This window comes from Triticum dicoccoides, chromosome 2B (genome assembly GCF_002162155.2).
Source record: "Triticum dicoccoides isolate Atlit2015 ecotype Zavitan chromosome 2B, WEW_v2.0, whole genome shotgun sequence".
In the NCBI taxonomy this organism is placed as follows: Eukaryota; Viridiplantae; Streptophyta; class Magnoliopsida; order Poales; family Poaceae; genus Triticum; species Triticum dicoccoides.
In genome coordinates, this window is record NC_041383.1 from 219,389,639 (window position 1) to 219,402,086 (window position 12,448).

Genomic DNA, 12,448 nt, shown 5'->3' on the forward strand with positions numbered 1-12,448 from the left:
CCTCATTTGTGCCTCGGCTCTTTGGGTGAGCTGATCGATAAACAATGGCTCCTCTGCAATGTCGAGCTCTTCTTCCTCATCTTCGCAATACATGTCCCATCTTCATGCCATGAATTGCCATGGTCATCGGCCTCTTCTTCTTCATGGAAGACACCGTAGTGGTAGGCACCATCTTCGTCGCGTCTGTCTTGGCCTTGGCCGTCGGGGTGGAAGGCATGTCCACGGCCCTCGTATATGACATTCTCCATGAACGCATTGTAGTCAGGATCGTCGGACGCCGACGTCGGGATTGGCATTTCGTAGAACAGGTTGCGGGCGCCAGAGAGGTTGGTCGTATGGATCAACCGAGGCTACTTCCTTTGCATCTCGCCGGTCGACTGGACAACACCACTGTACCCGGGCATGACGTTGAGGTCGATGACGGCCGAGTTGGCGGGGATGGCTGGCGCGATCATGCTACCGTCCGGCGACGCGGAGAATCGGGTCTAAGCATGCTACTGCGGCGCATGAAAATCAGGCGTCCCTAGTGTTACGAAGGAGCTCAACGGCTAGTACTGCATAGGGTGAGCGGCCAACGAGCCTGTGCTCACCGTGACCATGGCGACAGCGGAGAGAATGGTCGACCCGAGTCGGCACAACCCTAGCATGACGAGGGCCTGCGTCGTAAAGGTCGCGTGACCTTGGCGAGGTTGGCCTCGTTCTGGTCGACGGCGGCCTTGGCGACGTAGTCGGCAGCGGATTTCTTCTCCGCCACAACGGCCTGTCAGGCCCTCCTCTTGGCCGATCGATAGAGTGCAGCCTACGCCGGCGTGAGTTTCAACGCTCTTTCTTCCTCTTCTTCGTCACGGGGCAGACAGTGGTGGTGGCTTTGTCGACGAGTTTCTTCGAGGCGCCGGCCATGGAAGAGGGAAGGGAGGGAGAGCGCGGCAGGATTTTTGGAAAAGGGAGGGAAAGTGGGCGCGTTAAGTCCCTCGCGAGCGAGCCCCAAATTAGAGCCGAAAATGCGCCGCAAACAAAAGCCAGGCATTTATCTGTTGCTCCCGCGTGTTGAGCCAAATTAGAGCCGAAAATGCATCAACCACAAACAAAAGCCAGGCATTTCTCTGTTTGCTCCCGTGTTTACGCGGCCCTGAAGTCTAGGCTCCCAAACAGGCCTGGCCCTTATCAGAGGAGGTGGCTGAAACCCACCCCTCCACCTTGCCCGTTCCATGACCAGCTGCAGGGATGGGACCGGTGGATCAAGATGGTACCAGACACATAATACACCTATGTTCATGACTTATCGGGCGGGATCAGGCCTCCAGTATACGCTTCTAATGTACTCCCTCCGCTCCGATTTACTTAAATCGGAAAAAATGTCCATGAAAGGATCCAGGTGTCCTAAAATAAGGTTAGGGATCCCAAAACAGAAGGTGAAACACCCGTCCCAAATTTGGACCATCCACAAAACTATATAAATAGCATCACACCTTCATAGTAGCATCAGCTATATGATTCATGCCGTTGCTTGACTCCAACATAATAATGCACAGAAGACTATTATTACACAAACAGCTTCGCTAATAAACATCACGGTGGATCCATGCAAGAGCCTTTCGTGGTGCGTTAGATACAGTAATCCACGAGAGGCCACTTTAAGCAAGGGCTAACTTGTAATCTTCCGCAAGCTACATCAGGGAAGTTACAGTGCTGATATCTCCTTTATCACCTGCTCCTTGTCTGCCTCAAACTGCTCATCCTCTGGAAAATCGTAAACGCACTATTAGTTCATGGGGAGTTGTTACAAGCAAAAACTAAATCCTAGAGTAAGCCGACTACAGTGGAAAGCTCCAATTGAGGTAATAATGTATACAAGCTGACCAGCTCAAAATAAAACCAACCACAGAAAGCAGGTGTAGACATAAGTACAGACAGCATGCAACTACCTTTGTCAGTTTTGAATCCGGCAAAAAATCGAAGAAGCTTGCTTCGATTTGTGACTAGTATGTTCACAACCTCAGCTGGTTTGTTTTTATTTGCAGCGAATAGCTGAAAATGTAGCAGCGTGATAATCAGAGCGAGTACAAACAATAAATTTTTACAGGAGCCAGATTTGTTACGATGTCAGTACTCACCTTGAACACATGAAAAGATTCTATCTGAATATTTTTGCTCGAGTCCTGGAATTTTTGAGAAAATAATAAGCAAATTGACAACACAGTAATATTGACAGATAATCATGCAACGACACAGTAAGGTGCTGCTCTGCATTTTAACTATGATCATCTGAATGAAGTTCATGCAACTGAACGGTAATCATTAAGTTAACACTGGAACTTTCAGAATGTAGCTTTACATGACCAAAGACTCCCGTTAAAACAACATTTGGTTCGTGACAATAACAAGTACAAAATCATATTTTTATTCTTTCAAGTTTCAGCATTCGTTGAATCACAGGGCAACCCACAACCAGCAGGAATATAAGCAACATTCTATGATAGATCTTGGGGAGAAAAGTTCTCATAAACCAGCAAGGACCAATTATATTTATATTCTATGGTTTGGCGCAGAAATCCCACTGAAATTAATGGATACCAACTTATAAGCCCAATGCTAGCCTACTCCAGCTAATATTATTTGGAGTTTGGATATCAAGACAAGAGGCGACTGACTCGTCAAAGGAACTACCTACAACATGGTGATTTTGTGAAGTTTAAATTAAAAAAAGACTAACCAGCTAAAAATTGTGAACTTTATGAGTAAGTGAAAACTGGAAGGAAACGAGTACCAGTAGCCCTTCAGAGACTAGATCAAAGAAGTTCACAAAAAAAACAAAATAAGATAATGAAACCTGTTTCCATACATTCCTTCGAACAGAAAAAATGACAAGTCTTCACCATTTCTTTGGAAAGTAACTTCCAATGCATAAATGCCAAAGGCATAGCATATTCAGATCAGCTTCAGCATAGCCGTATATTGGATATATCAGACCCAAAGATACATAAGGACAGTATAGAAAAGATAGAATGATAAGATGTTGGATTGGGGATGTTTGTTAATATCAGCCAATACAGGCTAGGATGTGTTTTAAACAGCAACCTCCTTCTGGCATGGATGATGACATTATAAGTTGCACGCTGAAACTTTTACAGGTTATAAATGCAGCAAACTTACCCTTAAAAGATTCATCAGAATCATAAGATTATCTTTTGAACTAACATATCGCATCATGACTGCAGAATTTGATCTATCAAGCAGCATGTCTCCCAACAGCTGGCAGAAAACAAAAACATTAAAACTGGAAATTTAATAAATAGAAAATGTATACAAGATACTCAAGAAACTAATAATGATATATCAAAAATGAACTAATACGGCTAAATAAAACCTAATGGTGAGTAGGTGTCGTGATTCCGTCTGTTTCCACAGAAAATGTTCTGCCAAAATGTCATCAAATTTTAGACGTTTCCAGTGGATCCCAGTAAAATGGCAGACAAAATGCTTGTTTGAAATTAAATTTTGAGAAGCTGATAAAACCATGAACAAAACACAACATGCCAGTGGCAACTGGCAAGGCTGAACATGCCTTATTACTGCTGTTCTGGGAGTAGAACCTGGGATGGGCTGTGCTGATTGTGTGTGGGATCTTGCTAGTTGCTACTAGGTTAGTTGTGGATTCTTCTAGCCAATATATTTTAAATTGTAAGTTTCAATTTTGAATCAGAAAAATGGAACAGACTTTTACCACAATTTTTAACTTTCAGTTATCTTGCTGTGCAGCAGTTTAGTCCAAGAACTGAGGTGTTCCTGGTTGCTACTATCAGAACAGGAAAGGGTTCATGAAAGTTCACCACGAGCTAATTTGAATGATGATTGAAGGCATGCAAGCTACAGAGAGCAGTTTGGTCACACGGTCTACTGACACTAGTCAGGCATGCTGAACAATACACACTATAACTTTTAACAGAAAAGCACAATATATAGCAAATGCAGAATGATGATAAACAGTAACACCACTTACATACAAAATTAGAGTACAGAGTACAAAATAGTAATACCTTGATAGCCTGCCTTTTTGTTATGTAGTTGCTTGATGATAGCAGCCTAGAGTTGAATTCTGCAAAGAACTGAGGAAAAAGGAAAAGGGATAAGGCCCTGTTTGGAAAAGAGGTATTTAGGCCAATACCAGTGTAATTTTACAGAGCAGAAAAAAGAAACAGGAAAGCCCATAAGAATGTGTTTGGATGGCTAGTTTTGAACCAGCACAAAACCCAGTGTTTCTCTGATTACACCCAGAAAGTAATAAACTGCTCAGGGGTGTTAAGCTTCATGCACTAGCCAACGCAACCAAGAGTACGAACTGATGAAAAGGGCTAGGCAATCTACATATATACTTCAACACCCCCTCTCACGTGTGACGCCGAAAGTCAACACGTGCATAGACTCAGAGGTATGGCTCAAGAGGCCTATACGTGGACAAAGGGGGGCAGCAGCAATTTTTGAATAAATTGCGAAAGCCAGGACTTGAACTCAAGACCTTGGACTCTGATACCATGTTAAGCTTCATGCACTAGCCAACGCAACCAAAAGTCCGAACTGATGAAAAGGGCTAGGCAATCTCCATATACACTTCAACACCCCCTCTCACGTGCGATGCGGAAAGTCAACACGTGGACAAAGGGAGGAAGCAGCAACTTTTTGATAAATTGTGAAAGCCAGGACTTGAAGTCGAGACCTTGGCTCTAATACCATGTTAAGCTTCATGCACTGGCCAACGCAACCAAGAGTCCGAACTGATGGAAAGGGCTAAGCAATCTACATACACTTCAACAGGGAGCTCCTGTTTTTTTTCTGAGAAAAGGACAGGCTCCACCTGATCAGTCTCGAGTTACTCATGAGCACAGCAAGGCGCACAGCACACTGCCCATTTGGGGAGAAAGTGAGACACCCTCTCTCGTTCTCTCAATCAGAAAGAGGCAAGGTTTTGAGATCGGGGGAAAATCTGCAATGTTGTTTCATTCCCAAACACCATTTTTAAAGAGGAATGAAATTATAGTCGTATCCAACGGTATTTGTTGGGACAAGTAGTTTACAATTGTAATTTGTTTATGAGTGGAAACACTACAAACATCCCAAAAGGGGCCTAAAGAATCAAATGAGACCAAAACAGAATGCAGAAACTATGTACGAACTATGCCGCATGATAACATTTATTACATATGTGTAACAGAAGCTTATCATCAAATGCATCATAATAGCAAAATAAGCCACTATTCCAGCCAGCTTATGGACTGGAGAAATGCCATTCAATTGCATATGATCCACGAAATGTCCATGACGTGAAGAGAGCATTATAAAGAACAATATCGTTCATGACCATTCATTAGTGGAAAATACACTGAAATAATCTCATTGACAATTTGCCACTGACCAAGGCATGCAGTACAATGTACTCCATCCGTTCCTAAATGTAAGACCTTTTAGAGACTCCAATGCGGACTACATACGGAGCAAAATAAGTGAATCTACTCTAAAATATGTCTATATGCATCCGTATGTAGTCCGTACTGAAATTTCTAAAAGGTCTTATATTAGTCCGTACTGAAATCTCTAAAAGGTCTTATATTTAGAAACGGAGAGAGTAAGATACAATTCTGTTTGTTAATGGCATAGTTTATTGATAATGCAAAAGTACTGACCCAGTCATAGTTCTTCGAAAGAAATTCCGCCACCGTTGCTTTATGCCTTGTCAGAAGTTCCTGTTCCAAGTAGAAGAGAATGAATGCAAAAGACTATACGCAGACTATGTGAGGAGGAACACATGCAGATGCAAAATTAAGAACTACCCAAGCCAGCATGTATGTTCCCATATTTTAGTCCTAACTTTGAACGCGTGAAGTAATTCCTTGCCGATATAGTTGTCATCTAGTATGATCCTTGGCAGGGCTAAGCATACAAGTTGGGTGGATAAAGCAAGTCAGCTTAACTGTTTTTCCAAAAGTATGGCTTCTTGAAACGGCAACAGCTGCCAACTGTGCCACACCACAAGCAACAGTGTACCTTATCTGGTGCCAGGGGGGCATGGTGTACGCTGCTAGTACCATGCCCAGAGCAATTAGGTGGGGTGTCAACATCGGGCCATTAATGGCCAAACTCCCGCCACATCAAATAGTTGGGTCACAACAACTACCTCCGCGCCCACTGCATGCCAAGCGCAGACAAGTGGCGCAGCTATATTGTTTGCACACATGCATGAACGACCCACCATGGATAAATCATAGACCAGAGAATGCAAACCGCGTCGGACCAACGTGCGCGCGTGTCATGGACATATACATGTGTATTGATGCAGTGTGTGTCCATGGAGCATATGTGCATCCCCTTGTACATGAGTGTGAATGGATGTGTACGTCTCATGGAGATGTGTTGTGCCATGTAGCATGTGTGTATGTGCCCATGCACATGCATGTCATGCGTGCTTCAGCATGTCAAACGCCAGTATGCCACATGCGCTCATGCCTTGACTCAACATGTAGCACACGCACGTGCGCAATTATATACGCATGTAGCTGCTGTGCATGTACGTGCTTCCGCTCTATCGGCGAGCGATGAGAGAGGCGCCCCTGCCTCCAAGCGCGGCACCAATACCTCTCACACGCACGATTTCAAATTTGAACTGCAACTCCGTGGATGCGACCTGTACATGTGTACCATTTCCAGGTCATAATGATTGTGTATGAGTTTGTGCTGTTATTTTCTGGTGATAACAGTCTGCCATGCTTATGACATGCATCTCCATTCATTTTCATCCATCAACATCCAATGCTCGTGTGTGCAGGGCACAGCATCCACTGGGCACCCGATCAATTTCCATATATTTTTTGAATACGTATCAAAGTAATAGTGGTAACAATGGGGCAGCCCCAGTGCATGTAGCTCCCGCTTGCGCAGGGTCTGGGGAAGGGTCCGACCACTTTGGGTCTATTGTACGCAGCCTTTCCCTACATTTCTGCAAGAGGCTGTTTCCAGGACTTGAACCCGTGACCTCATGGTCACAAGGCAGCAGCTTTACCACTGCGCCAAGGCTCCCCTTCAATAGTGGTAACAATGAGATTGATATTTTATCATGCGGCATAGCAAAAAAACAGAAAGATGTCAGAAGCAATAATGCTTAAAGGCGGTTAAATGTCTGAGCAAACACAAGTTCTGTTTAATTCATACAATTCAATATTTGAAGCAAAGAGCAGGAAAGGAAAAGTAACTCACCTTGAAGGTTGCAGAAGCATCTGATGCTATGTCAAAATTTGGAATTTGAATATAGTCAAAGAACTTCTTCATGTGATCAGACTCTAGAACATACCTGTCAATGAACAAATACTTTGATAATCAAGCACCATTTCTGCAACTCGCAATTCATACAGCTCTGTTAAGTACATATACTATTCTGGAGAAGAATGGAGCTCAAAAAACACTTCCAATATCAACCAAATCACAACACAAAAGCTCAGCATCTCTGCGAGGTACTGCTTTTACATGCATACAAGAACCAATCACACAACAGGACCTTGGCGTTAGATACGCACTGCTGTCTTTCTAATGGTGTCGACACACATATTACTTGAAACTTTCTATATATAGTGCATGAAGTACCAACACAAAAACAGCCTTCAAAGTTTGCAGCCACAGGTATACTGTAAAGGGGTCTGCAACATAAATTTACCGTTTTCAATTCATGGGCTGTAACTCTAGTGTACTCCATGACCCTTTCCAACAAAAAAGGGTACGTGTGGATAATGTGGAATGCATATTCGACCTCTTTATAAATATCTTCGGAATTTTATAGTGGTTGGGTCAACTTTTAAAAGCTTTTTTGGTGACTGGGGGGGCCACGGTCCCTGCAGAGATGCACATAGCTCCACCGGTGTAGATAACATTAGAGTTATCCTGTATTGCTCCCATAAAAGACGCCTCCATCCTACGGATCTTGGTTGGTAGGTATATGTGTGATGGTTCCATTGTGGCATAAATTTGTTTATGCTTGACGCAACGACTAAATGCAATACAATTATGTCAGCATCCCAATCCAGTAATGGCACCTTGCAATACTCTGATGGCGAATACATTCCCTCAACATTGCACCATAATGTAAAGCAACCTCCGTATCCTCGTACCTGTGAGGTCAAGAAACAAATGAATCAAACAACAGTATTACAAAAGTTATTAAGAAAACAGAAGCAATAGTTGGAAACAACAACCATATAGCCAATGCAACTTCACAAAACTGGCCACATTTGATATATTGTCATGGTATACAGATGAGTTGCTTACTTCGCAAATGTATTGCCAAATTTTATGTCTAAAAAATATAAAGACTCTACCATCATGCATCATGCAGCCTGATACATGAAAATAGAACATGAATCAAGTATCCACTAAATGTTCATTTCATAACCAAAAGGAATTCAAACTAGATCAATTCGACAAACATCCCAGTACTGTTGCTGGGAGATGGCCATGAATGTCAGTTACTGACTCCGATCATGTGACACAAGCCACAAAAGAACGAAGGGGGGCATAAACATTCGCCAAATTATATTTAGTAATAAATATATATTTCATAAATACCAGAAGAATACACGCATCCAATGGTATAAATTCAAATTTAAAGGAAACAATAGTATGCGTCTTCATTTGGTCATCCAGATTTATTAAGTTAAAAGTGTGATATATGGAGCACAGAAGCACGCAGCTTTCAGTCACATGGAGCCATGGAGGTCAATGCGAGCACCCAAGCAGCAGTAACAGCACAAAATAAAAAAATATATAGAAAGATAAAAAATCAAGATTCAAAAAAGAAAACATTCTTTTAAAAGAAGCACCGCTGTGTAACTTTATTTACTTAGGACTTACCCAGAAATTAAGGTGTCCAAAAGATCTTTATTTGCCTCAAGGTATTCAGACGCAAGTATCCTTGAGTTGACTTGCTGTCGTTGCAAATTTGCAACAACTTGAGTAGAATCTTTCCTTGTCTGCAACAATCCAAAGTGCAAATAAATGTTATCTATGAGATTGAGACATCCAAATAATAACGCTAAGGTATCAATTGAATAAAATATTTATATAGTCTTGTCACGATCTACAAATACAAAACAAGTTAAATACCTCCAGGTTTACTTTCGGAACACACATAATTAATAATCGTAAAGTGTTCTCTCTGAAGAATTCTTGGGTCAATTGCACGCAAGCTTCAGTGACAGGCTCATGTTCGCCGTTGCCATACAGAATGCACTTCAAATCCCTTATATTTTTGCTTAATTCTGCCATCTGCGTAAACATAATGTAAGCTGCAGTTAGTATACAGGAACATATCATTTGAGTCGAGAAGTATTATTGTCAGAACAATTTGAGAAAAAGACCAAAATTCCGCGCCAATGCATAAAATCAGAGCAATCAAATGGCCATGTGCCAACACCATATTCAAAATAGTATCTTTAAAAGGCTATCACTAATATTACTCTAAGAAGACATTCATTGCTCAAGTATAGATTTTTATGCTGAGTTGCCATATGCGGCTTCGCAGGCCACATATAGCAATCTGTAATGCAGAGCATAATAAACAAGTTCAGACATAGTTCAGGGTCGTTACGCCTTTGCAATTATTCCACCGTGATGCTGACCCGAAGGAGAATTACTTAAGTTCAGATAGTTTAGTTATTGCAGATCAATAATTTCATAGTTTGCCCTAATATGTGCACACGGTCAGCAACTCACTAGAGAAGTCTTACGGGCATGGGGTCATGTATGTTGGGCTGCACGGTTTCGCAGCAATTGGGCTCAAGAGCTAGCTTGCAAACCAATGTACATCAGCTACAACAGCATAGAAGGGAAGCTGTGTGGAGGGAGACAGTTGATGAAACAGAACTGGCTCTAGCCTGTCTCCATGACTTCTTTCTGACCTCCGATCTATGTGCCACCACTGATCCCACTTTCACTATCCAAGTATAATCTTAATTGTATGATCGCTGTGCAGCCCCTCATTTCCTAGATCCCTCCCCCTTTGCTGTTGGGATGTGGCGCCTATGGAATGCCCACGACACCGTGTGGAGGTTCCTTGTACCATGTCATGCAGAGAGCTGCTGCCATGTCAATCTTTGTAGTCACCAGAGCCTCCGACCACTCTGCTCGCCCTGCTCTGCTGAGTGGCATGACCACTACATGACCCATAATTTAGCGGAAAAGCCAACTGGCGACCGTTCGCCAGGAGAGCATGGCATCTCAAACATTTTTCGTGGCAGTTTTAGTTGTATCGAGGGTGGCAGTTTCTTCAGAACAACATGGCATTTTCTGGGAGGATAGCAGTTTTGAGCCTTCATTCCAGAAAATGCCCTGCTGTTCTTAAGAAACTGCCAAGCCGGACCAACTAAAAATGTCGTCAAAATGTTCGCAAATGCCACCCCTCCAAGCGAACGGTCGCCAGATAAGAGGGTCCAAATTTAGAAGCTTGGCGTTCACTCTAGCTGCACAATCCTGCTTCCTACGTTGGATGTATGCTAACAAAAAGCGTACATCGAATTATGAATTTATGATGGCAAGCAAGCCATTGATAATCTATCACATGCCCATCTGCAACATTATCGTAATTGACTTAAAGCTCATATACCAAAATTGTAAGCATACATTGAATTTATGGATGACGAGTAAACCGCCTACCATCTATCACATGTCCCATCTAAAATATTATCGTAATTGACTAGCAGCTCATATACCAAAATTGTAAGCATACATTGAATTTGTGAATGACGAGTAAACGCCTACCATCTATCACATGGCCCATCTGTAACATTATCATAATTAAGTAACTTAGTTATGCTCAGATACCAAAAAACGTATCTTCCTGCAGCCCCTTTTTATATGCTACAGTCATGTAATCATCATAGATTACAATGAAGTAAGCTAGTTAATTCCTACAACGGCCTAAATAGCAGCAAATTGAGCAGCGACGAATAATACATAGCGCTCACGCAAGCAGCAACGTTCTACCCGCTGTAACGCTCATAGAAATAAGAGTGCGGAGGCACAAATCAGGCCAAACCAAGCAAGGGATAAAACGTTTCCACTCTCATGCGCGATCCGAGCCAAATCGGTGGGCAGGGACGGGGGATCGAAACAGGGAGGCCGGCCGGATTCGATCTCACCTTCTCCTCCTCTCGCTTGGGGTCGGCGCCGCGTGAGCCAGCGTGGAGGTCGACGTAGATGAGGAGCTCGCGCGTCTGCCGCACGACGTCGGCCGGCGTCCGCGGCTTCGACTTGAAGAGGCCCTTCATCTTGGCGCCGTCGTCCGATGCCGATGCGGCGGTCGCGCGCGGCGGCGAGGGCAAGGGCGAGGCCGCGGGCCTTCTACGCCCGGCCGACCCGAACGAGAAGCAGCCGCGGAACAGCGCCACGACTACCTCGCGATGCCCCTCCTAGGGCGCCCGCCTCCTCCTCCGCTAGGGGACGGACACGATCCGATGGGACGCGGCGGGGAGGCTAGGTTCTGCCGTCGAGAGGATGCCGGGCTCGCGATGGACTCGTCGCGCGGGGCGGTGTTGGCCAGGAGGGCCGAGATCGGAGATCCCTCTATGGCTCTATCCACCGGGTACGGGCGATGCGGGGGGGTCGGTTGGGGCCCGGGGGGCGGTGGTTTGTTTCTCGACGCTTCTTTGCCCCGTCCGCTCCTCGCTGCCTCGTTTTCTCCTCCGCTTTTTTCTCTTCCGGGCCTGCAGAAAATTGGGTGATCAACTTTGGACTCCGTGATCTTGCCGAACTTTTCGCCTAGGTGAGCCGCACGCGGTATGCTTTAAAATCCAATCCAAAACTTCTTTTCAAATCATACGAACGTATTTGAATCGAGTCTATACCAGCCTTCATCAAATTTGATAATGCAATAATTCTGATGGCATGTGTACATTTCACATCACTATAGCCCTTTTTTCCTCCCTGCACGGGTGATCCCCGCATGGACCCCATGAAATTTGATGAGTAATGTCGTCTACATTGCTACACCATAGGAGCAACTCACAGCGGATGAAAATAAATCGTCCTTAAACATCAGAAAAAGGTTGAAGCAAAGAAGTCTGTACAAATGAAGTGCAGAGTGCTAACTACTTAACGCACTCGTCATTCAACACGCCTAGAAGATACATAAGATACATGTTCCCAATTCATACACCAAAAATTGTCTGGTATTTATGTCACGGTATCATTTTTAGGAGATAAAACTAGTCTAACCGCCAGTTGCAAGGGAACAAATTTTGTCTAACCGCCAGGCAATTTTATGTCACGATACAACATTTGTGTCTTTTACTCTATGGTAGTACAATTGCACATTATACGGTAAATTTGCCTTTTAACACGACTCCTTCAAAAGCATGCCATAATTTTTGGTACATGGTTGTGTAGAGAATATAAATCTCTTTGGTCACTAATT

General features: G+C 43.7%; 1 protein-coding gene across 1 annotated transcript; it reads right to left on the bottom strand.

The window, feature by feature from the left end:
* Window positions 1-1,413: 1,413 nt before the first annotated feature.
* LOC119363175 (putative MO25-like protein At5g47540) lies at window positions 1,414-11,648 on the bottom strand. Its single transcript, XM_037628485.1, has 11 exons — window positions 11,175-11,648; window positions 9,142-9,303; window positions 8,890-9,008; window positions 8,076-8,150; window positions 7,246-7,339; window positions 5,679-5,738; window positions 4,038-4,106; window positions 3,154-3,252; window positions 2,115-2,159; window positions 1,926-2,028; window positions 1,414-1,740 (listed from the first exon to the last, which is right to left on the bottom strand). The coding sequence occupies exons 1-11, from the start codon at window positions 11,301-11,303 to the stop codon at window positions 1,682-1,684; spliced, it is 1,014 nt and encodes a 337-aa protein (XP_037484382.1). The 5' UTR covers window positions 11,304-11,648; the 3' UTR covers window positions 1,414-1,681.
* Window positions 11,649-12,448: the final 800 nt, after the last annotated feature.